At 49.0% G+C, this 25,918-nt stretch overlaps 1 protein-coding gene across 9 annotated transcripts; it reads right to left on the reverse strand.

The window, feature by feature from the left end:
• Positions 1-1,635: 1,635 nt before the first annotated feature.
• Positions 1,636-24,326, reverse strand: EXOC7 (exocyst complex component 7). 9 transcript variants are annotated; one of them, XM_054393953.1, is made up of 22 exons: positions 24,267-24,326; positions 23,422-23,487; positions 22,197-22,381; positions 21,417-21,522; positions 20,078-20,300; positions 18,455-18,622; positions 17,483-17,494; positions 12,510-12,602; positions 11,413-11,481; positions 9,884-10,029; positions 9,434-9,586; positions 8,679-8,777; positions 7,994-8,056; positions 7,610-7,676; positions 5,898-5,936; positions 4,782-4,847; positions 3,918-4,038; positions 3,409-3,504; positions 3,065-3,128; positions 2,476-2,517; positions 2,218-2,351; positions 1,636-1,865 (listed from the first exon to the last, which is right to left on the reverse strand). In XM_054393953.1, exons 1-22 carry the CDS (start codon positions 24,324-24,326, stop codon positions 1,763-1,765), a joined length of 2,175 nt encoding a protein of 724 aa, XP_054249928.1. In that variant the 3' UTR covers positions 1,636-1,762. The 9 variants fall into 9 exon arrangements, with proteins under 9 accessions (XP_054249928.1, XP_054249930.1, XP_054249933.1 ...); XM_054393955.1 differs by lacking the exon at positions 17,483-17,494; XM_054393958.1 differs by lacking the exons at positions 11,413-11,481; positions 17,483-17,494.
• Between the last annotated feature and the right edge of the window lie 1,592 nt (positions 24,327-25,918).

Genomic DNA, 25,918 nt, shown 5'->3' on the forward strand with positions numbered 1-25,918 from the left:
CCAGCAGCCAGAGCAGGACTGGGGGTGAGAGGAGGGTGTTAAACCCTGGCATGATCCTCAGTGCAAGCAAAGGAGAAGGCAGAGGGGTCTCGGTGCGGGTGCCATGGGGCAGCCCCAGGTTGGGTCCATGCCCATTTCCCATGGTCTCTGAGCATCCCCACAGCTCTGTGCCCAGCTCTGGGCAGGGCTGTGCAGTGCCCACTGCTGGCTGCCATGGTCACTCTTCATTAACACGTTGCTCAGATTCCTTACCTTAAAAAGCCAAGGAGCCTGCGGAGCTGCTCCCCAGCGCTGTGCAGTGCTGGATGCACTCAGATGCCTGAGGTCAGCCTGGAGGGAGTCAGCAGCTCCCTGCCTCCTGCTCCCACCCCAGGGAAGGGGTAGCTCTGGCTGAAACTGCTGCTGCTCCCAGAGCAGGTCTGGTTGCCAGAAGCTGAAAGTTCATCTACCTCCCCATGTTCATTCCTTCAGCAGGGGAGGCATGGGTGGTGTGGGAAGGGCTAGTTAGAGCCAGGGCAAGTGGGAGGCTGGATTTAGGAAACAGAGCAAGTGGCTGCACCTTGTACCTCGGGGAAACAAAGGTCTTGGACTTCTACTGGGGAACACTTAGGAGCAGCAGAAGCCTCCTCTTCTCCAGGTACTCACCACCTCCAGCTCCCCCCTGCTGGAAGGCTGCTACCAAGCCAGGCTGTCAGCCCCAGCAGCCTCTTACCCCCTTTCTTCCTCCTGATGTGGCCAGGGCCTCCCTCAGGTAGCAAACCACCCAGCAAACTTCTGGTACTGAGACCAGGAGGGAGGTGGACATTTTGCATCCCATCTCCAACTGCATCTCCCCACCTGTGAGCTGAGCTGGACCAGTCCCAGATTGATACAGCTCTCCAGAGGCCAGAAATGCCTCTTTCATTTCCATAGCCTCTGGAGAACAGGATGTGGCTCCATGCCAGACCTTAAGGGATCTCATGCATTTTCTCCAGGCTCTGGCTAGCACAAGAGCATCAGCACATGGAGGACAGCAGCTCCCACACACCAACACTCAGATGCTCCAGAAATGCTGAGGCAAAGCTCCCACCTTCCCTCCTTTGGCTTTGCCTGCTGCTGTTCCAGGTGATTTGTCTCACCTTGTCCTGCAGTAAAAGATGTTTTACAGCCTCAGCCTGAGCACCAATGAATTCTACCTGCTCTCCTGGAGAAAATTTCACATCAGACCTCTGCAGTGGGGGGAACAGATCCAGGAAGATTGAATCCAGCTCCTTCTGGTGAAGGTCACCAAGTCCTCTTGCAGGACTGAGAGGTGCTGCTGGGATAGCTCATGAGTTACTGGGGTAAAACACTCCCTGTGGCAGTCTGCCAGGCACCACCACAGCCAGACACCACCACACCACAGAATCAGCATCCCTCCCCATCCGTGGGCTAAGTAACAGTTCCTTTGGGAAAGCCCTTTGGGATCCTAGAAAACAGATCCCCAAAACCTGCCAGGGAAGCAGGTAGCACCACTGAGAGCTTACAGCATGAACATTTACCTCCAGGCCTGAAGAGGCACAGATGTAAGAACCCAGACAGCAGTGCCAAGGGCATCCAGAGCCTTGGCTCCAGATCCAGGGAAGAAGGCAAAGACCACCCAGGGTAGTTCCCAGAGGTTTATAAATCTGATAAATACAGTAGGACACCCTGCCCACCACAATGGGGCAGGGCAAAAAGGAAGGGAGTTCCAAAAGTTGCTGAGCTGTATTGGGCAGCTGGAGAGTACAGGTCAGCTGGAGGTCTATGCTGATGTGTCAAACAGCTTCTCAATCATCTCCCCAACCTGGTCAACCTGGTATTTGATGTACTTCTCAGGGTTCTTGGTGAAGGGCACATTGCCATATCTGCAAAGGAAGAGAACCCTGGGCTGAGTGGAACATAGCAGAGACGCACTGTACAAACCAGCTTCACTCCAGCACACCCCACTTGAATCTGACAGGTGACCCAGTTACAAACTGGTCTCCTGATTTCTACATGAATAGCCCAGGATGGCTCAGAGCTTTGTGTCACCCTGCACTTGCCAGGACCCAGGCAGGGTGACAGCAGATGTTTGCAGCTAGCAGAGTTCAGCTTGGGGATGGTTTAGAGTAGAGAAGCTAGGACAAGACAATAGGAAGATGCTTCAGCTCAGGCCACTCTAGACCCCAAAGACCTCAGTAAATCCAAAGAGAAGACACCACTGCAAGAGGTTGTCACCTGTTCAAGAAGGCACCATAGGTCTCTTTCACAATGGTCTTCTGTGCCCGGCGGATTTTGTCCCTTTGCTCCATGTCTGGGATGGCCCAGGCCTTCTGGATCTTACAGAGCTCCTCCAACCCATCATTAAAACCCTGTCCAAAGCAAAGCTTAGTGAGTGTCCTGTCTGCAGTCACATCTCTATACTGAGCCTGATGTTGCTCCCCTCCACTGCTGACTGACAGCAGGGATGTTCTTTGCCACCTAACACCTCCTTACCTTAAAGCGCTCCTTTATCATCTGCCTCTCCTTGTCCTTGAGCTGCAACAAGGAAAGGAAAGGATTTTATTTCATCACCAGAAATACATTTCCAAGATCAGTGTTTGCCTACAAGTCCCCATCCAGGCTCAGTAATCTCTGACCTACTTGGCTTGAATTCCCTCCCCTAAAGTAGGGAGGAGAGAAAGCTGCAGTGAGCTGCACACCCTACATTCATGACTGGCTCTTGTCTGAAGTAGGTTTAATAAGGGCAATTTTCAGTCAGAACTGACAGGAAAATAAGAGTTCTTTATGCTTCCAGCCTTTTCCAAGGGTAGGTCTCAGGGTTTTGCAAATCCAAAATAGAAGCATCTGCTCAGGTGAAAATGTAAGAATAGAGGCAAAGATTAACAGACTCATATGAATCTAGGGCAGGGGAGAGCAGAAGGCAGTGCTGCTCTCCAGCTTGTTGCAGCCACAGTATTCACTCTGCAGAACAATGCTGGCATGAGATAGAAAGAAGGTTTCTGGGAATATTTTACTATGACAAAGGAGAAGGTGTTCCTGGCAATTCCTAGCATCTGAAAAGCATCCTTGCCTATTCTCTCACCTTCACTCCTGGTTGAAAGACAGGCAGGTTTCTCTCCAAGATGTAATCTGTCACCTTCAACCAGCTGCAGGGCAAATGAGATCAAAAAGAGGCAAAGAGGAGTCACTTGTGTCTCACCACACCGTGTCTTCCCTAATGACCCAAAGGCCACCCGAGGAAACAGACAGCCCAAAACTTTACACAGTGACCCCTTCCCAAGTTAGATTAATCATTTGGAAGCTAAAATAATTTGGCTTTGATTTTAGATAAGTTTGTGTTTTAGCTTAATCTCTCCCACTGCTCCATCAGCACTGGCTCCCAAGGAGCTCCCCAAAGCAAGGGGAGAGGGGAAGATGCCTCCTGACCTGCGCTGGTAGGTCTGGATCTGCTGTTCGATCAGCTCCCGGTACGACCTCTCGGCTGTCTTCTGTGTCACAGCTACCAACTGGATCAGCTCAGACCTGAAAGAACAGAAAAATCTGAGGAAGCTCTCAGGGCTGCTAGCAGGATGGCAACATTTCAAGCCTCTATCAACAAATTTTCCTCTGCCCTTTGCAATAAAAGGGACCCTAAAATGCACAAACTGGGAGACAGGAGCTACTCCAAGTTACTTTCCAAAGCCATGTCCTCACTCCTCCCAAGATCAAAGGCTTCTCCACAACCCCAGGCATCTCTGATGCTTTTATCTTCTACTCTCGAGTGATGCAATGTTTATAATAGTGCAAAGCTTTCAAAAGGGCAGCTTGAGGAATGGAAGGAATAGCAGAGAAAAGGCAGGCTGCCAAGTAAACGCACTCAGTTGAGAGCTCTGCTCCAAATATGTACTGAGAATCAGCCTGGACTTCAAGGAGATTTACCTCAGACACATACTTACTTCTCCAGAGATTTCAGAATGTAGTTGTAGTTGTTGTGCAGAAAAATGGCACTCAAAGCTGGGTCTTCATAAACCTTGGACTTACTAAGAAGGTTAAGCTGCAAGTTGCCCAGCACTTTGCCTTAAAGAAGGAAAAAAAAAAACAACACAGAGAAGAAAACTGAAACTTCTCATTAGGGACCATCCAGAGTGCTCTGCACTGTCACTGTGGGCCCACAGCAAAGTCAACAGACCAGCCCCAACTGTGTGTGCAGATGAGGGTAAAATCACAGATATTTAACAATCCTACAAGTCTTACACAGATCTTCCCTCAGTGAGCCACCAAAACCTCTCTGTGAACTAGTGCCTTTGGTGCAACTGGCACCAGTCACATTCTGTGCTCAGAGTGAGTCCCAGGACCAGCACAGGTGATCAGACAGCAGACCTCAAAGAAGGCAAAGAACCTGATCCCCACTGTAACAGATCATCACAAGGCAGCACCATGAACTCATCTCACTGCCCTACTGTTAAATACAGGACAGATTTTACAGAGCCTCTCTGGCAGCTGGGAGCCCAGTGGGCTCCCAGCTGCCAGAGAGGCTCTGTAAAATCTCTATCCTGTATCACTGGGTGAGAGCAGTTCAAAGCAACTGATGACAAAAGCCCTGCAGCACTCTGAGCTGCTGCACTGTGCTTTATCCTGCCTGACTCTAACAGCCTGAAACTCCCAGCCTGACCTTTTTCCCCCATCCCTCCCACCAGACTCCAGCTCATGCACGGGAAGTTGACAAGGAGCAAGACACAAGCCTGTGCTCTCCCCCCAAGGCCAAGCTAAGCAAAGTGCAGCTGATGGGGCAGGAGAGGGAAGGTGTGTGGAGTACTCACAGATGTAGGTGCTCAGCAGCCGCCTGCTGAACTCTGAGCTGTAACTGCTGGCTGAAGAGCTGGTCTCTGAAAGGGAAAGAGTCTCAGGCCAATTAATGAGCCATGGGGAAGGGAGATATGTGTGGTCAGCCTGCCTCTATTCAAGCAAGCCTCGTCCCTGTTGCTATGGAATTAGTGCAGAGCTCCCACCAACAGTGGCATTAGCTCCCTGCTTCAGTGCTGTCAGAAGCTTCTCCAGGGTGAGGGTGGAAGAGCTCTGCAACCCTCAGTCCTTTTATCTGCGTCAGGGGCTGAGCACCCCAGCAGAAATCTCTCCTCTGCTTCCTAAGTGCTCAGAGGACATCCCCTTGAGCAGAAATAGAGACATTAAACACATCCTCCCCATCCTTCCCCCACCACCTGAAGAGGGTTTGGCAGCACTAGGAATTGGCAGTTGGAAACAAATGAGCTGGAGCTGTCAACAGCAGGCACACAACAGTAATTGAAATGAGCAGAAGGGTTTGGGGAAGCTTCAGCTATCCCCATGGTTGCTGACAAGGTTTGCTTGGCTCTGTAGGAGGGACAGCAGCACGGGAGCCTGCCCTTACAAGCAGTGACTCCAGGCTGGCACACGTTCCTCTGTCCCTGCACAAGAGATGGCTTTCTGCCCTCAAGGGCCTTGTGGGCACAGGTCCCACAGGACACGTGAGGTAGCCACCATCTCCTCCCCCCACCAGAGAATTTGGCAGCCAGGCCTAGCTAGGGTGGTCTTAGTTCATAGGCAACCCATGGGAAAGGCCCTGAGGCTGCTGTTGCTGGGAGTTGGACAATACGGAGCTGAGTGCCCGCAGGCTAAAGCATGACACCAGCTGTGCCAATTTGCTACCCGTGCCAACCAGACTGGGTGCCATGAGAGCGGCTCTAGCCTGCTTCAGCTCATGTGGCATCCCTCATTGTCTGCTGCTGACAAGCCCTCCATATTCTTTCCAGCCCACTGCCAAGAGCTACTTACCCTCCCCCTTACCCCCTGTTCAATTAGGTGTTAATTGATTTACCACTCCTGGAGGATAAAGGATTAGCACACATCAGCAGAGCTGGAGGCAACATGAACAGGTAGGTGTGGGTAAGTCTGCTTACCTCTGGGGTCTAAAGGAATATTGTATGTGTCCCCAAGAACTACAAAGATTAGGCAGAGCAGAGAGAAAAGGGGAGGGAAGAGAAAGAAAAAGAAATGCAAAGTGCAAAAAGACAGGTTAGAGACCACCATCCCGCTGAGAACAAAGCAGATATTAACACAGAGCAGCCACAGACAGCCACACAGAGCAGGCAGGAGTCCCTCCAAGGACACAAACTGGGTGGAGACCACAGAAGGAAGGCAGAATCCAACCTCCTTCCCCTGATAGAGATATTGTGTCACCATTGTTTACATTCAACAGGACACCTCACTCCAAATCAACCAAGGAAAGCTTTCCCTCATGCCAGCAGCAGCTTCCTTATTCTTCAAGTGAGCTGCACAGCCCACCTAACCTTCCCAAGGACCTCAGCAAAGCCATCCCACCCTCACTCTGCACTTCAGCACCCCTGCAGGGCCTCACAAGGCCCTACGTAGTTGTTCAGTGGGCAAGAACAAGAGGTTGGCATCACTGCAGTTAAGTGATCAGCTCTGCTTTTGCTACTACTTCAGGTCAATGCCTCCAAAAAACCCAACCTGTGCGCATTTCCCACCACTTGGGATCACTGTGGGAGACATCCAACCCAGCTGCAGACACCCACACCTGAGTTAGCACCTGGAAGCTGTCCTTAAGGGAACAGGGCCTTTATCCACAGAAGCAGCTGCCCTGACATAAATCCCTCTGATATGATGATGTTTGGTCTAGGATGACATCAGGCCCATGCCAGACAGGGACCACAACTTCAACAGTCAGGAACAAGTGTCACTCAAAATGAGAGCAGCTCTGCCTTGCATGAGTGCCCTTGTGTCAGGCCAGGATCCTTTTGGAGCAAGTGGCAGAGCTGGCTCTGCACAGGAACACCACTACCAGAAAGCAGGGAGCATGTAGCAGTGGATGGTCCCCAAGGCCTGACTGCAGAGGGAGAGGACAATTTACAGCACCTGGATTGTGGGTCACCTGTGTGGCTGAGGTTCTACATGTCAGCCCAAGTCAGAGCTCACACAGAGCTGGGAGGTGGTGGTGTGCACAGAAGCAAGAATCACATCCTAGTTGATATGCAGCAGCATCCTGGTACATGGAGCAGCAGCTCTCAGCTCCTCATTTGTGTATTTCATTCTGGAATTTGTCTCTTGGGCATCCCGGGGAGCAGAGCTAAAACTTGTCTATCTGTTAGAGCACACGGCAGTGAGTAGCTCAGGACTCCCAGTTTGACCTGGCTGGATGCTGAGGAGATCATTCCTGCTGCTGCTGTTACATTCTGACCAGAGGATGTGGCAGAGAAAGGTGGCAAACCATCAGCACACAGCCTAACTAAAGCTGGACCAGCCACTGCCCTCCAGTACAGCACCAGAGGACAAGTCTAGGGCCATATTTGAAGCTAAATGAATAAGGCATCCTCTCTTCATATCACAGAGCACATCAGCATCAAACACCTCAAGAGTATCCGATAGGAACAAGTGTGGAAGACCAGCAGAGAAACTCCCTGCAGCCCTTGGAGTTCTCCAGGTAACCAGCTATGTGGTCATGGCAGACCAGAGGACAAGGCAAACCACAGGGTGAAGAACAGGAGAAGAAGCAGCTCACAGTGCATGCTCAGGTTTGATCTTTCTAGGGCAGATGTCCAGACAGCTGGGGGAAGGCGGTGCATGCCTACACAAGCCTCATGCATGTATGTACCTTGGGATGCCAGCATGGCACCTGCTGTCTCCTGGAAATCCAACAACTGCTGCAGGAAAAGGATGGCCTGGAAGCAAGGGAGGGCAGAGATGAGCAACCAACACTGCATTTCCTATCCTCTGCTATTAAGGACCATGAAGGACCACTTGCCCTCCATGCCTAAAAGCCTTCAAGAAACAAATCACTGCAGTCATTTGAGTAGCTGGGTTTTACCCACAAGTTCACACATGGCTTGGCTAGGGCAGCTGGCTAACCTCTCCATGGAAGCTACTAACTGCCCTGACAATATCAAGACACCTTAACTTCAAAAGTTTCCCTACTGCTCTTGTTAGAGCTTCTTCAGAAGCTATTTTTTCACACCAGAGGGTTGAAATCATCACATACATTGCTGGTGAGCTCATGGACTGTCCCATCTTTTGGCATGTTATATTCCTTGTCTGGATCATTCTAAGAAGGAAAGAGAGAGACAGATGGCAAACGTGAGGGACTGGTAGGCACACAGAACACAACTGCTGCTGCAAGTGAGCTTCAGGCTTGTTTATCCAGCATCTCCCAACAGCCCCAGACCCATCTCTTGCAGTGCCATCTCCTGGTGCTGAGAAATCACAGCTGCTATGCATCAGCAGCTCAGAACCACAGGGGTTCGTGCAGCATGTGACCACCAAACATTCATCTCACTCAGCAGGCAGGGCAGTCACCAAGCCTACCTTACACAGGCACAATTTCATGTGACTTCTCCCAAAATTTTTCAAGTCAGCAATTCTCCTTTCCTTTCAAATGGCATTAAATTCTGAGATTGACTTGGTATCTGCAGAGGCCTGGAAGCCCATGTCAAATTATTTGTAGAATGCCTGTTAAGGGCCTCAGGCAGAGGCCTCCTGTGTTTGAAATCAGCAGCAAGAATCTGGTGCTTGCAGCTGACCACCCAAAGTGATCCAGCAAGCTCTTGCTTTAGTCAGAAACTATGTGGTCTCATGGAAAGCTGAAAGCAGCACTAGGGGTTCTGCTCAGAAAACCTCTCCTCCAGGCCTGCTGATCTTGCCAGAGACAATCCTGAGAAGAATCTTACCTTAATGTTGTCTGCAAACTCTTCTAGTGCCTTTGCACCAGTAGTCTCCATAGAAGTGATGAGCCCTGGCAGTTTGTTCTTGGTGCCTGCTGCAGTTCCCTGGAATAGTTTCATAACAGATCAGAGAAGGAAAACAAATGGTACCTGAACTTGCATCTAGCACCTGATACCCCCACCTCAGTTTCTCATTCTCAATTCCCCATGTGTCAGGAGAATATTTATAGCACCATCAACAACATGTGAAATACTGCATTCTTCTGCCAGCCAGCAAGAGGTGATGTTGTGACCATAATGGTGACCAGGATTTGCTACCTCTCAACTTTCCTTACCTAGGACCTGATATACCAGCTGGAAGCAGAGGGAAAGGAGCCTTGCTAAGCCTGGATGCCATGTTTGACACCTGGAAAACCTTATGGCATGGTCCAAGCAGGCTCTCCTCAGAGCAGCCTATCTTCCAGATGTCAGTGAGCTAAACCAAGCTCAGCAGCATCAGAGATGAAATGCCTCAGAGGCCTGGTATACAGCACAATAATGGAGAGGATCCATCCCAGGGTACCAAGAAGAACTACTGCTGAAGTGCCAAAGTTGCTAGTTAACCATCACAGCAAGAAGCAAGCTGCATTTGTGTCCCTTCCAGCCCATGTCGGAGGACAGAAGCAGCATGGCTTTGTTCAAAGCCACTGTGATAATCCCTTCAAAAAAAGTTCTCCAGACAATCCAAGCCACAGGACCCTCTCTAATTCCACTCCTCTTACCTGCAAGACCTGGTCAAATTCTGGCTTCATCTGTTTAAGATGCTTAAGGATGGGGAAGATGGTGAGCACAGCTGAATAGTCGTGTCGGATGATGGCTTTCCGGGCAGCCGAGACAATGTTGTCCCCCTCCATGATCAAATTATCCAGTGACTCCTGCAACAAAGCCAGAGAAGGAAGCAGAGGGACTTCTGCTCAGGCAGCATATGGGGGCTCAATGCAGGATACCAATTCAGGAAGCCAGTTTAGCTGATGGGTCATTTGTGGTACCCGGTGAAGTGACACTGAGCACAAGTTCTCCAGAGTCTGTGCAACAGGTCCTGGAGGCCAGCCCTAGCAGTGGTGCTGCTCTTGGGCAGGTGATGGAATCCACACCCTCACCATGAAGAGGAAGGCAAAAAGACTTGGTGTGTAGCCTCTGCAAGAGGAAGCAAGCAGTGAAGCTCAACTGACCTGGATGAGAGAATCAAAGGTCTTCTTCTGGTGGTGCTCTGGGACGATTTCTGTCAGGAGCTGGTACTCGCTCTGGGCCAGCTTGACGAAGGCGCTCACACAGTGAATGTAGGCATCGATCTCGATGTCGAAGACGTCGTCCCTCCCTGCAAGGCCAAGATGGCTGTAAGAGCAGGAAATCCTCACCAAGCTTCCTCACTCCAAGGCCCTGGGCTGCACAAGAAGCCCAAAGTTCTTCTGGAAAAGATGGTTCTGCCTTTGCCTCCATCCTTGCGTAAGAATGAGAATTGCCTTCTGACCAAAGCTGCCCCTGCGATCGTGCATGGGAAGCTGTGCATACCCTGCAGGAGGCCTGCAAGGCCACCTGCAGCTCAGGACAGCCACATCAGACACCAGCTCTTTCCAGTCTCAGGACAGAGGGAAAGTTTGGAGCTCTTCTGGGATACAGAATGAATTTAATCAAGGGGTTGAACACAGAGTACTAAACTCAGGAAGGTCTGATGTGAATTATTCAACGTCTCTGCTTGTATTTTTAGAGTTCTTCATCTCCATCCATCATGCAGATGAAGAGCTGTCATTTTGCATCAATATTTCTGGGAAATGGAGGCTGTCCTGGAAGGCAACCTCTTCCCACAGGCAGAAATAGAAGAGAAAAAACCCAAGCAGATGAACATTGAAATCCGATGAAGCAGAGATATCAGCACAGCTAGGTGAGCAATCTGCCACACAATGCTGCATACCAATGCAAATATTTGAGTTCCAGCATATAAATGTCTCAGGCAAAGATCCATCCAAAAACCTACGTGATAAGCATGAGAAGTGGCAGTATGATCCAAAGGCCTGCACCAACTCCTGCCAGCTGCTAGCTGGATTCAAAGATTACATCAGGTTGGAAGGGTACCTCAAAGGTCACCCTGTCCAACCCTCCCACAGGCAGTAGAGATGCCTCTGACTAGATCAGGCTGCCTAGGGCCAAACCAAGTCTGCTCACACCATCCTGGATTACTCAGACTCCTGCAGTAAGCACTACAAGACAGTGAGATTACACAGAGACACCTTCTCTACCCTACAGCCTGCTCCTTCTTTCCTGCCAGCAACATCTGCAACGTCTGCTGGAGAAAGAACCAATTCTTCCCTACACTGACAGGTGCCTCAGGTTGATCTTTCAGAAGTTCTGGGCAGCAGGGGACACTCAAAGGTGAGATGGTTTTAAGGGCTGCCCATGGTGGAGAGTGTTCTGCTGCAAGTGATCCTGTTGGTTTCACTTTGGCACCGAACAAGCCAGTAGCTACCTAAAGCTAAGTGTCCCTCAGCACAGTGGCCACCAGTCTTTGGTTGGACAAAGTCAGGATTCCCTGTTTGAGGGCTTGGAGGGGCTGTGTGATTAGGAGGAGTGAATTCTCCTGAGAAGAGGCAGAGCAGGCCCATGCTCCAGGACTGCCCAGGGAGGTGAAGAGCCACTGCTGTGTGCCATGCTGTAAAGAAGGGAGGTTAGCCAGCTCGTTAGGAAGTGACAACTCGGTACTCACCAGCAGCCGGCCCATGCTTGTCGCTCAGGGCATCGGAAAGGTGCTTAACCCGTAAGTCATGCTCATGACCTAGTGAGATGGCAGCCGGCACAAACAGAAGGTGCAATTTATCCAGGGTGGTTACAGCAGGGATGCTCACACTGGCTGGAAGCTGCTTCAAGCTTGGCTGATTTGATCTGCTGGACACTGTTCCCTACACGGTCCCAGGAACACTACCTGACCAAATCCCTTTGTTGAGCTATGTAGCAGTAGCAACCCTTTGAAACCTGATGAGAAGTGTGAGTTAAGTCGTTTGTTGGGCCACAGGAGTCCCCTGAAGCTCCTGCCATAAATCTGAATCAGATAGAAGGCACCAGAAGTCCAATTTGTACCCACAGCCATGACAGATGAATTGGATAGAAGCACCAGAAGTCCAATTTGTACCCACAGCCATGACAGATCCAAACTCAAAGGCCATCTCCTGCTCATCATTCCCCCAAATGAGTGATGTTAGTCATCATCTGGGATTTTGTAGACTACAGTGTAGGTACTGAAGACATCTACTTTGGATTCATACATAGGAGGCAGAAAGGTCTTACAGATGCTTTGAAGCAAGTGACCTTTTCTCCCTTATCTGGTACAACCTCAATAAGCACAAGAGATGAGAATAAGGAAGGCAACCATTTAGGTAGAACTCCACAGAGAAGGTGTTCAGACAATGCACTGAGCTAGCTGTGGTCTGACACTTCAGCATCAGGTTTGGAAAGGTCACTGGGAAACTGAATGGCTCAAAGTCCAGACAAAAAAAGAGAATAGAAACAAGCAGATGTCGTCAGAGCAGAGCTTCCATTAGTCAGGTGGCTATGGTGGGTCAACCACTTGATGGTAATGTTCCTCTCTTGGTGTCCTCTTGTTTATGGAGGCTTCCAAATTGAAACATACTTTGACACTAAAATCAGAAAAATAATTTAGCCCTCCAGCACCTCCTTGGTTCCCCAAGAACAGCTGCACCTATCCAATGCTGGCCACCAAGCACTAGGCTAATGGAAGTCCCATCTGGAAAAGCCAGGCTGATACACAGAGAAAGTCAAGGGTGAAGTAGCTAGAGCTGTGATTACCTTCCATAGGAATGAGGTTAGAGGCCCCCTTTTTCCCATCTAGACCATGCTGAGAGTACTGTTTCAGAAGGTTCTGAGCCTTACGGATCGTGCCTGTCACCAGAGCCAGAGAGAAGAGACAAGAAGACCTAGAAAATGAGTGAAAGAAAACAAACCCAGAACAGCAGCCCTCCACCAGCAAGTCACCTGGGCCCAGCAAGAGGATGCTGGGCACCAATGAGCATGCTCAGTACAGGAAGGTGAACCCCAAACTCATGTCCAAGCGTGCAGACACAATGACATTTCCAGACTGTTTGAGGATGGGGGTTATGGAATCAGGGAGTGCTGAGGTCAATTTGGTGAGTTGCTACAGCTGGGTGAGAAAACACCATCAGAGAAGGAAGGCCACAGAGTGCCCTTCCCTGTCATGAGTTTATTTCATCTGGTGTTCTGCATCTCAGTGCAGAGGGTTTGGTGCTCCTCCTCAGCTGTGGAAGCAGGGCTTTGCCATACAGACAAGTCCTGCCTGGTAACACATTGCCTGCTCCCCAGAGACTCAAACCCAGCTGCTCGGTTAGAGATGCAGCAAGAGGTGCCCTTCCGAGGGGTATTTTCTGAGCATGCTCAACACAGACCCATCAGGAGCCCCACAGCCAAGACAAGGAATGATCTCTGGTGTTACAGGAAGTGCTAAAAGGGTGACAACCTCTGGGCTCAGGAGAGCAATTGCAGCAGCAATTCCCATCACGGGAATCAGGGAATAATGGATGCTGCCCACCCATGTCTAACTCGCATTAAGTCACCCTAATCCCCAAGACATTTCTCTTCTAAGGAACTGCAAATCAATTAAGACCATGGGAAAAAAAAACAATAACACTGGGTTAAAAGATTTATACTTAACACACACAAAAAAAACCCAGACAGAAGTGAACAAAAGGCATTGCTGGATATACAGCTAGAAAGCACAAAACAAAGCATTAATGTGACAAGTGAAGACCAAGCACAGTTTCCACATTAAAAGGTTAGTCGTCATGCAACAAGCTGCAATTATCACAGGCACATGGACACCCTCTCACTGCAGAGCTTTGCTGTTGCCTGCACAACAGGGGATGGAAAGCTTTGGGAAGGTAGAAGGAGTTTCTATAGGAGGCTCAAGATGAAACAGAACTAGGCTATGCAAATGAAGAAAGGGAAAAAAAAAAAAAGAAATAAAAATGCTGCTGCCACAATTAGGAATTGTTCTTCTCCTCTGAAGTGATAAATACTGCAAACCTGCAGAAAATCCCCAACTGCCACCAGGACAAGCAAGCCACAGACCAGCTTGGAAAGGAGTGGTGGCTGCCCCAGCGCTGAGGGCTGCTACTCTGAGGGGAAGGCCATGTAGATGTTGCTGCAGAACAGCATCCTGTGGTGCTTTATCCCCATTAAGGGATATAAGGCATGGGGAAGGAAGCTTCAGGTTCCCCAGACAGTGCACTTCTAATGAGTTAGAAGAGGAGAAAAATTGCCACTCAACTACCAGGCTGCCTTAGCCTGGTGCTCTTACTAAATAAGAGTGTGATCCTTCACTGGTAACATTTTTCTTCTAGCAATTCACTTAGACCCTCAACTTTCTACCAATCACTTAAAAAAAATAAATAATCTCCAAACCACATTCTCCTAGGAAGAAACTTCTCCCCTCTAGACCCACACCAGGGAGGTATGACGACTTACTCCCTCCTGTGTTGCTAGCTCCTGCCATATGATTACAGGGCTATGACTCTTCTTCCTAACTTCACATCCAACACTTGCACTTTATTCTTAGCTGCTTTCAGAAACCTTGAGGGCTTGGGCACAAGAAGTTCCTCTGAGGAAGCAGGGCTGTAGCAAACTCCAGAGATATGCACTAAGCTCACTCTTACTGCTGTTACCATGGCCCAGCTGATGCAGAGTACTGTCCTCTACCAGTTCTTTCAGCTTTCCCATTTTCAAGCATCCAGGACAAAAAAATAAGGATTAAAAAAGAAAAGGATAAAAAGAGGGTAAATTGGTGAGAAAACCAAGCAGGCAGTACAACTGCTGCTGCTGCCAAGAGGATCTCACTTCAGAGGCATGCAGTGCACATCTCCCTAGCCCAGCCCTGACAGCTTCCTCTCAGATGAGAGCCTAGACACCTCTGCTGAGTTTTATTTGATTAAGCACCATTACCTGTGTTTGCCTGACACAGACTGAGTGTTCAGTGTTCCTGGGCATCACTTCAGTGCTGCTCTACCCCTCTACTTAGCATTGTAATTAGGCTTTAATAGATTCTAGTGGAGGCCAAATGCTTTTGTTTCAGGATTGTTTTCCCCTATCAGGCAGCTTGCAAACCAAAAGGGACTGTGTTTCAGCTGCTAATGAAAACATCACATTCAGGCTCAGCAGTGATCAATATGGGAAGCAGGAAGCAAGAACAGGCTCTTTTATTCTGCCACACAAAGACTCCACAGCCTGCCTTCAGGTAGCACCTCACTGCCAGGTAAACTGGAGCATTAAGTAAATTGGAAAAGAGCTCCAAGGGCCAAAACCCACCCAAAACATTTGCTCCTGTGGCCCAGTTGTTAAATAAAGTGGCTTTGGGGCATACATGAGGGACAGTTTTTCAAATGCACATTCTCCTGCTTCTCTCTTCTAACCAAGTAGAAGGGCAACACAGTTCCCTTCTTTTAAGCTCCAGCTGTGGGAATCTGCATAAAACTGTTTAAATCCCTCTGGCTTTTGCTTGCAGGCAGCCAGGCTGGATGTCCCTGCCCACATTGTCTGGCCCCATCCTTCCCTGGCAGTGCAGAGCTGCTGAGCTACCTGCTGCTCTCCAGCCAACAAAAGAGCACTGGGGCTACAGGCATCACAAAGAAGCAGCATTTTATGTGCATGTGTTTGCAGCAGGATGATTTGGGAAGCTAAATGCTCTTGCCCTCCGAGACAGGCTGCTGACATTTCAAACAGTGAACAACTGAATAAAAGGGAAAAAAAAAAAAAACACAACAAAAAAAACCCCAGCAGCCCACAGATTGCTTCATCAGTTCAACTTGACTTGGCAAGTTTCATTTACAAGGAGACAACTCTGCTTTAGAAGCACCTCCAGCAGTCAGAATTTCAGCTGCAGGCTGTAACAACAGGAGGTGGTACAGGATACACCAACAAATAAAACAATAACAGAGAGATGAAGACCCTCTGGAACAACACACATCTCTGGAGCATGTCCTCCAGAATCCAACACAGTACCTGGGGTGGGGGATGTGTCTCTGTCTTATGTGTCCCTGTCCCTAAGACCTCACCTTCCCTCTAGCTCTAGCCTCCCTTGCACCTTGTTTTGTGGGCCAAGAAGTTATAGTACATCAGATTTAGTTTGTTATTTATCCCTTGCAACAGGTTAAAGTGGGCATTGGGGTGTGCACTGGGATATTCTTCCTTCAGGACTAAGGAAATCAAAAAGCTTGTTGGAATTGTGAGGAAACCCCCCCTTGTCTGAAACCAGATTGGCAGAACTTGATTTTACTTACTGCAGTAACAGCACAAAAAAAGATTTTCTTTGTCCATAACTGAACAAAGGCTAAAACCAAGGCAGTCGACCACCACCAGATGCATATGGCTATGAAGAGGGTCACCGTGCCAGCGTGATGAGGGTGTAAGGCCTCCACCTCAAGAGCTGTCCTTGAAAGCTGATGGAGCTGCAGAAAACCTGGCCAATCTCTGCTCACAGACCTTTTTTCCCCCCCCCCCCCCCTCTATTTTTCATTTCACTTAAGTATAATTTAGAAGCCCTAAGAGATGGTTGGTGTATGAAGTTGAACCAACCCTCTCCTTCAAGAGCTACAGCCTGGTTCTCTGTCCTTGTTCACGGAAGAGTGGAGACAAATTAGCCACTATTTTTTCCCTGAGGTTAACAATACCTCAACAGATTATTTGAAATTTGAAATGCTCTTTCCTTCCTCACTGTCAGCTCTGTTAAGTGCATTCAGGCCGAGCTCTGTGCCTTCTGCTGGCCCATCTCACAAGCTCCAATTAAAGAAAAGATGTGAGATTCTCTTGGCAAATCTACAGCAGAGAAATTCACCACAACAAGTAACTCTGGATGTCCAAATGTATCCATTTTGGAGAGGCCCTGTTTGTGCTTCCAAATGTGTGGGCTCCTTTCTGTTCTCTCTCTCTGTGAGCATCCAAGAGCTGAGTCTCATTAAAAATAACCTACTGATTTTCCTTTAATCTGCTCATGATAAAAAAAAAAAAACAAAACAAAAAACTCTCCTCCATCTCACATTTGGCAGGCTGCTCAGAAGCATTTGTTCACTGTGCTGACTTCTCTGCAATCAAAACTCAGTATCAGGTGAGAACTGAGAACTATGGACCAAACCTGAAGCATTCACAGCCCAAGTTCCCAAGTTCCCCATGGCTCAACTAGAGATCTCCACCTGACATCTTTCCAGTACCAAACCATACAGAAATCATTTTTCCCCATTGTAATCAAGCTGTGTTCAGGAGCTGAGCACAGATGTCTGCCATCATTCTCAGAACCAATTTTAAACATTGATTTTCTGCCATCTACAGCAGAACTAGTTCTCCTTAGCAGGAGGACATTGTCCTCTACACATCTCCCAACACAAGGTGCAAATTCTTTGCAAAATAACTACCTGCCAGACTCCAGAGGAAAGTCAAGTGTGGGATGAGACATCCCCTTTTCAAGTGGTTCTCCACTGACAGGGGAAAAATCCATCAAAATTTGCAGCCTGATGGCATCCACCAACTGCATCTCACACATTAGCTTTCAGGAACAGCTCCAGGGCTCAGCAGCAATGGCACAGATTGGTTTTAAAAGACCAGAGAGGTAATCTCTGGATGTCACAGCCTTCCCTCTCTAAATATCCCAGGCACACCCTCTGCTTTAGCAAGAAGAGGCCCAGCAAAGCCATCTCCACACAGAGAAGTGAAGAGAGCGAGCCCCAGGGCCAGCACACACACAGAGAGACACAATTTACCTGGGATGAGGACTGCATTCACATCAGGATTATAAAAATAAACACAACACAATTAAAATGGACAGCTCTTTATCTCCCTTTCCCCCATTCCCATCCATTCCCAGGCCCTACCCACATTCCTTAATATTTTCCTGAACCCAGTAAGAGTATTCAGATAACACAGGGAAAAAAAAAATTAGTGGGACATTATTGACCAGGGGAGCCCCCAGAAATATAAACATTTTTGGCTTTCATCCTTGTTACAGAGGTGCTGTGACACACAGAGGGACAATATCACTGTGCTGCTGTGGGAAGCACATGCTAGCTTTTGCTGGCCCTCCTCCTGGCTGTGCTCCCACTAGATGGCAGGTTTCAGAGCTAGGAACTCCAGCTCTGTGCTTAGTCTGAGGAGAGGGGGAATAACCCCCCAGCCACAGTCACAGCTCTTCCAAAGGCAGGCTGAGGCAAAAGCTTTAACAGCCCTTCAAAATCCAGACAACTTTGGATCTCATTGCTGTAGGCCCCTACCTAGTCCCCATCTAATTTCCTGATGAGTTCTCTGCTTCCTAGCACAACACTAATTTATTCATAACTAATGGTTGAAGTGATGTGCTTTACCAGCTCTGGGTTTCCTATTTTGCTGTGGCACAGCCTATATTCCATATTCCAAGGCTGAGGACAGGTGTTCTCAGATCTACAGCCCTCTCAGGTCTCTTTTTACTCATCTCCTTTGTGAAGGCAATGGCCTTTTCTCTCCCTGTATACAGGACCCCTCTCCTCTTGTTACATTCCCCAGAGGAGAGATCTGACTTGACAAGCAGAGACAGATGCCTGCCCTCTCAGTGCTGAACCCAGAGCAGAGATGTTTATCTCCAAACTCTCAGCCCTGCTCCTGACCTAAGAGCACATTTTAGACACAGAGGCTACTTTAGAAGTTTCAACACCCAAACAAGAAGATACAGAATAGAACCATCCCCTGCTCCGAGGACTCACCTGGTCTCTTGACTGGCTTTTTGGTGGGGGTGTCCTTCCTTTTGTTCTGAATGGCAGGGGAATAGGGCACCCCCGAGGAGGAGCTGTTCTTACGGAAATGGTCTTTCAGCCCCTTGATGGAGCGGTCAAGCTGGACAGAGCGGATTTGGAAGTACACAGTCATGAAATCTAAGGAGACAAGGTAGGAACGAGATTAGAAGCAAAGAGAGAATGCTACCTGAAACACCAAACCTTTCCTGAAATACTCTGTGACCCTGAGGGGACATACTAGCATTGATGTGGAACCCCAACTAAGCGTTTTTCCTTCCCAGAGCCTCTCTCTTCCTCCTCTTTCCCTGCTGTATTGGTTCCAGCCTTCCCACCACACACAGCACTAAATCTGTGCACCACTACCAAGAGCACATTGCTTGTGGAACTGAGAGGAGACTTTTGTCAGAAATGACAAACCACGAGAGTGGTGAACACTAGGAACAGGTTGGCCAGGGAGGTGGATGAGGCCCCATGCCTGCAGATATTCAAGGCGAGGCCTGACAGGGCTCTGGGCAACCTGATCTAGTTGAGGACTAGTCCCTGCTGACAGCAGAGGGGGTTGGACTGGGTGACCTTTGGAGGTCCCTTCCAACCCAAACCATTCTATGACTCTATGACACTGCCAATTCAAGTACTCAGTTTCTAGCATGAGAGACTGCACAGATTTCTTAGGATTCTGGCCACTCAAGAGCCCAATGAGGAGGTCACCACCTGAAAGCAGAATACAAACTGACGAACAAAGTATGCCACACATGCTTGAGTAGCCTTTGATCAAAGAAAAATGCTTAAGAAGCTTTTAAAGATGTTAATCATACTTGGTAAGCACAGTAATCCCCTCTTAGAAGTAAATCATTGAGGTGGGAGGTGATTCTAGCAGCTTTAAGTATGCAAAAATGCAGGTTTCCTGTAGCATGTCCATGAAGTCATTGACTTTCAAAGGAAAAGTTAATAACTGAGTGCAAAGCTGTAGGCAGATTTTGATGCTGCAGAACAGGAAAGAGATGGTCCACTGAAGAGTCTCCTGTGCTGCTTTCTCTTCAGCCTTGATCACATTAAATACAAAAAGTTCTGTTCATAAATAGCTCCCAAATGGGCATAAGTGACCAGTGACTTTTACATTTGGAGTACCTAAGCACTAGATAGTTGCAGCTCCATCAGAAGGTACTACAGGTGCAAGGTGGATGGGTTTCTGCTATAGCACAGACTATGCATTAGGTTAATTTGTGCTCTATTGACAACAGCTCTTGCTCTCATCACATCCACCTAGAGTTTATTCTGTTCTGTTGATGAATCACCACTGGAAACTCACTACAAATACTGGGGGGAAAGAAGAAGGAAAAAAAAGCAGGATCTTAAGATGATGGAAAGGGAAAGAGCCACTAAAGCAGTCATGAGTTCTGCTACCAACAGCAGTGTAACCCACGGTTTGTGAGCCACAGCAGCACCTGAGCAGAGGCTGCAGGTGTGTGATTACAAGCCAAGCTGTGCAGTGCTACACACAACCCTCAACACCCTGCTTTTGGTCTCAACCTCTTGTGTTAAGTAGCTGGAGAGACACAGAGCAAGAAGGGAACAACACGTGGCACTACCAACCTTGATTCCTGCCGTTTTCCACCAGCCAGCCAGAGATGCGAATGATGTCATGCAGGACACTCTCAGGGAGGTGCTCCAGAGACATCTCCTCCTGCGTCTCCATCTCGTCGTCCCCGCTGATGAGGTCCAGGATGAGGATGGGTGGGACTGGCTTGGTGTGCCGAGTCATCAGGCTGCGGAACTCCGACTCCAGAGACTCCTTGCCCCTCTCAAAGAGGGATTTCTGACACAGAGCAGCAGAAGATCACAACCAGCGCAGGACTTGCGGCACTCACAACTGCTTCTGCCTAAGAACATACTTTGTGCAGCGTTTCTAACCACTGTCAAGTACCACAGGCTTCAGACTCCAACAGCACCTGGAACTAAGAGACTTTGACAGTGAAACATAAAAATATGCTTAGGAATTGCTCAGTCTTCAAGGGGGATTTCAACAGATCTCCCATTTTGCTCAAGCAGGTGAAGGACTGACAAGAGCTGCTCAGGAGGAGGTTCAATCAATCAACTCCACCACATTTGAAACATACACCTCCAGAAGTCATAGAATGGCTTAGGTTGGAAGGGACCTCAGAGATCATCTACTCCAACCTCCCTGCCATGGGCAGGGAGGCCGCTCAGCTATATTTGTCTGCTCAAGGCCTCATCCAATCTGGCCTTGAACACTCCCAGGAAGGAAGCATCTACAACCTCCATGGGCAGCCTCTTCCAGAGTCTCAGCACCCTTGTATTGAAGGACTTCTTCCTAAGATCCAGTCTAAATCTACTCTCCCTCATCTTAAAACCATTCCCCCTTGTCCTGTTGCTAGACACCCTTATGAAAAGTCCCTCTCCAGCCTTCCTTCAGGTACTGGAAAGCAGCTCTAAGGTCCCCTCAGAGCCTTCTCTCCAAGCTGAACAACCCCAGCTCCCTCAGCCTATCACAAGTAGCAGATCACAAGTAGTGGAATTTTGCTAGAGCCTATTACTTACTCATAGTCACATACCTAATATCCAAGTGTTAAGTGTCTCCAATATGGCACAGAAAGTCAACTTAAAACTATTTCTGTTACTCAAGAGGAAAACCAAGAGGTTTGTTTTGGGAAATAACTTAATGTCTATTCCTGATGCAAATTAGACTGAAACAACAAAACCAAGTCTTGCTGGAGCAATGGATAGCAAGATCAAAACACCACAATCAAAAATGCTGCCGAGTGCAGACTTCAACAGAAGCCAAACCAATCATTTCTTCAGCTGTGCCCAGACACTGTCTTCACCAGGCACCAAGCCCACCAGCATGAGGACAAGCAGCAGGGCTCTGTCTGTCCCTCCCTCATCCATGCCAGGTACCAGATCCACAACTTACCACACGGTTCAGCTCCGGGCTGTCGGGATTGTTGTCCTGAAAGTATTCCACTGCCTTCTGGATCTTGTCCATGCAATTCAAGTATTCCTCCAGCCTCCCAGTAGGGCTGAAAATAAAATCAGAAATAAAAAGCAGTGCCTCAAGAAGCAAAGACAGAACATAGAAAGAAAGCACCAGAGCAAACTCAGGATAAAAATAACAAAGATTATTTCAATTCCCTTCTCTTGAACTGGGAGGAGACCATGAAATTCCCTTTTGTCCCACTCAGTGCCATGGCAGAATACCCAGTCCACACAGCATGTATAGAAATCAAGATGGTCAAGCAGCACAAGTCCCAGCCTTGCCTTCCCCTGCCAGTTGCACCCCAATGGGAAGGTAAAGGAAGCTGCATATCCCACCCCAGAGAAAAGCCATCATAGCATCCTCCTGGAGACTAAAAGCAGTCTCCAGAATAGTTCTGATTCATCCTGGATGCAGTGGCAACATCAAGAGGGTGGGAAGAACCTTTAGGAAGAGGGAAGAGGAACGAAGAGAGGCCACCAGTGCTCATGAGATTCATATGGCAGCATGTCTGCAAAACCTGGAACAGACACCAGACTTTGCCCTCTGAGGACTGCTGAAGGTCAAGGCAGCCAGCTTAACTCTGGACTGATGGTGGGGAAAGAGTGTGGGAAGGGTACAGGGACTGCTATGATGAGTTTGTGGAGTCAGATCCCATACCTCTATCCCAAAAGTTCAATAGGATGAAGCTCTTCAGCATGATTTAGCTGCTCAACTCACCCTTCTTTGATGATCTTCTCTGTGTCCTTAGCCACATGGTAGTAACTGATGACATGATCCAAGCAGGACAGAGTCTTCTCCACGTTCTCCTGCAGGCGTTGCAGGTTCTCTGTCTGTTTATGGACAGGGATGATGGAGTTTTCCAGCTTCATCAAACGACTTTCAAAGGAGGAGAGGATAGAAACCTACATGCCAAGAGAGAGATAAAGAGCTGAGCACATCCTGCCACATACATTAGTGTAGTAGATGGAGCAATCAGATCTTCAGATTCCAGCTTCTCTTTTTGTGCTTGAAGAGGCTGTTCAAACCCTCTACATCCCAGTTTCTATTAGGAATCACAAAGCAGATCACCTGCCATACAGAGAAGGCCCAGTCTTGAACTAAATGTTTGTCAAATGTGAAGACAATGTTCCAAGTCAGTACTAAAGGGGAGCAAAAGTTTATTTGGCAGCAGAAAACAAATCTACAGTAACTGCTTGGAGGTGCCCTAAGTAAAAAGAGCAACAAAAGCACAATCCAGCAGCCATTCTGCCCCATACCACCAAGACCCAAAAGTGAGATGCACAACATGAAGGCACGGGACCAGCATAGTGAGAACCTTCTTTTTCAATGTAGACATTTGTGTTTTAAAAGGGACTCTGATATTGCTTCTGAAAGATGGAAAGCCTTAGTAAGCTCATCAAACGTGCCTTCACACCACCTGTTCTAGGCCAAAATTTAATTCTTTCAACATTCACTCCTGTGTTATGTTCTCCACACTTCTCTAGTGGTACCTCTACAGCACTGAGCCCCAAACTGGACATAGTGTATCAGCTGAAGGCTGTTGAGCAATTAGAGCACAATAATTGCTTTCCATCTCTTAAACAGAACACTCCCAAAATAAAACTCCAAATGAGACCTGATTTTATGAAGCAACAACAAGATGTTGTTGCACAAGCTACTCCAGGATCTATTCATACCTCTTCTCAAGAGAGAGGACAGACTGTAAAGAGACAAGAGACAACCGCTCATTTGGGCCCTCAACTCCCTAGGAGAGAAGCTTAGGATTGAAGCATTTATGTTTTCCCCTTTGCCCAGCCAGTGAAGTATGAAACACAGACACAGAGCAAGTGGTTCACTACTTTGCATTCCTCAGATGGGCACAATGACAGCCTTGAAATGGATTCTCCTAAGAAAAAGTAAACTCAGGTGCAATATTAGAGCTAAACTTCAAGGACCTCCTTACCATGTTATTTGTAAGCTGGTCACTCTTCTCAAGGCTCTCTTTGATAAAGGACAGAGTTTCTTCTTCCTGTCAGTAGGATGAAAAAATAGCCTTCAATTGTGAGCACTACGTACTTAAATCACTAAACATTACATGTAGGTTTTCACAAGTCCCAGTAAACACTGCAGCAAACCAGGTTTGGTCTGACACTGAGGCCACATTTTAGTACACTACCTCCTAACAGAAATCAGGGCAGCAGAGCCAAGGTGACAGAGGCACAGCATAATGAGTGAGGGGTTTATGGGTTACTTGTTTCCTTTTGATACCACGAGCACACTAAAGTCACAGCACAATACAAAATTAGCATCTTCACCAGAGGCACTCTGGCTCACACCACACAGCTCCCTACCACTGCACAGCACCAGTGTCACACAGGCACCATCTAAATCCCACACATGGCCATCAACTCAGGTGGCCAACAAATAAGCAACCATTAAGGGCTGTTTTCAAGGCCCAGAGGCAGAGGGGAATAGCAGCCTGCAGGGGCTGACCTCACAGGCTGACCTAAAAGAGAGCCCCCAGAAGCTCTGAGGGCTTAAGAGGGGGACCCTAGGCCTGAAGTGAGCAGCTGAGATACCCCACGATCTTGAACACCAAGATCCTAGGTCCTCGAAGGGACATGGGGATGCTGCCAGGCGCGGAGCAGGGTGACCAAGCCTTTAGGGTGTCCCGGCACGCTCCCAGACCCAGTGGGGACCACCAGACCAGCTTCCAGTCCCATCTCCAAGGCAACGCGCTGGGGCTGCAGGCGCGGGCCCGGCCCATGCCCCGGCAGGGCCGGTAGCAAGTCCCCAGCCCAGCCCCACCTGCTTGAGCTTGTCCTCAATCTCCCTCCTGCGGGCCGACACCTCCTCGGTGGGGATCATCCTGCCGCGGGCCGCCGAGGCCGCGCTCCGCCGCTTAGTCCCGCCGCAAACAATCTCCTCCACCGCCCGTCACTGCCGCGGCGCCATCTTGGGAGCGGCAATGGGCGCTGCGCATGCGCAGCAAAGCTCAACCGCCATGGCCACCGTGGCCGCCATTTAAGTAGGGGCCGGGGCGGCAACGGCCGTGAGGCACATGCGCTGTAGGCCAGAGGAGAAGCCATACCTGCGCACTGCCCCTCCGAGCATCCCGTGTGGGAGGGGCAGGAAAGTTGTGCAGCCGCTTTGGCAGCCGTGTGCAGGGTCTCGGTGTGGCGTTCCCTTTCTGTCAGGGCTGGCTGCCGTGCCCGCTATGGCCTGGCCCAGCCCAACCTCTCCAACCCGAATAGGTTCTGAGGGCAGTCCGGAGCCACGCGGGTTTACACCATCAAGTTACTGTGGCGGCCAGGCACGGGCTGCGCATTTGAGGGGAAAAAGAAGGTGTGAAGGAAGATTACAGGGGATTGGGCCCAAGGAAATTAAATTATGGAAATAAGAATATAAATTAGGGAAAGAGAGGCATTAGCAGGAGTGCAGGTCACACTACGCCTGTCCTCCCTCCATTTTCCAGGAAGAAAGGCTACCACTGCAGGGGAGCTGCCATCCCCTTCCTCCTGCAGCATGGGGTTTATCACACGCTGGGGCACTTACAAGGCTCAGCATCCTCATAAACCACGTCCAGGCTGGAGCAGGGAGCTGCTTTTATCAGTACAGACAGCCCCAGCTTCCTGCCGTTCTGCACTGCTCCGAGGCAAGGCTCCTGCCGCAGTAGGGGACCGGCGTGTTCCCATCCATCGTCCCCTTGTCAAACCACCCAGGGCTCTGGAAAGCAGCTAAACCAGCTCGAACAGCTTCTTTTGTCCAACAACTTCAGCCTGTATCATAACCCACCTTATCATGCTGCAAACAGCTGTGCCCCGGCTCTGGCTGCTGTGAGGAGTGATGCCAAACTGTGTTTTCTGTCTGTGACGTTGCCTGGACGTTGTTATTGCCTGCCTGTGTTTTATGGTGACACCTGCTAGAGGGGATCTTGTCCTGTAAGACAGAAGATTCCTGTCTGGGATCAGTGCTCAGCATGTCTCCTGCTTTTCCCTGCTGGGCTGGTGCAACTAGGAACGTTTTTTTTTCCCTGTACAGCAGAAACATCTCCTTTTTTCGTAGCAATATGTGCTCTTTCTGCTACCACTCAGCCCCTCATTCAAAGGGCAGCCAGAGCCAAAAGGAAATCTTCTGTCGCTGAGCTTGGGGAATAACTCTGTGTGTTGCCCTGAGCAGTGCTGTCTATCTCCTGAAAAGCCATGAAAAAAAGGCTTTCTCACCTCTTCAGAGCCCTCAGAGCAAACAGGGAGCTGAGATAGAGGCTCCCAGTCCATGTCCCAGCTGCCAGGAGGGATGGTAGAGCGAACAAACATAGAGAAAGCCAGCCTGCCAATAAATCGTGTGAAAACTGCCAGAGTCTGTGCCAACGTGAGGGGCAATGCCACATCCAAGGGGAGACAGCAGAAAAAAATCTGGCTTGCTGCTCAAATGCAAAGAGTCAAAGCAGCAGGGGTTAG

The sequence above is a fragment of the Indicator indicator genome, chromosome 29 (genome assembly GCF_027791375.1).
Source record: "Indicator indicator isolate 239-I01 chromosome 29, UM_Iind_1.1, whole genome shotgun sequence".
In the NCBI taxonomy this organism is placed as follows: Eukaryota; Metazoa; Chordata; class Aves; order Piciformes; family Indicatoridae; genus Indicator; species Indicator indicator.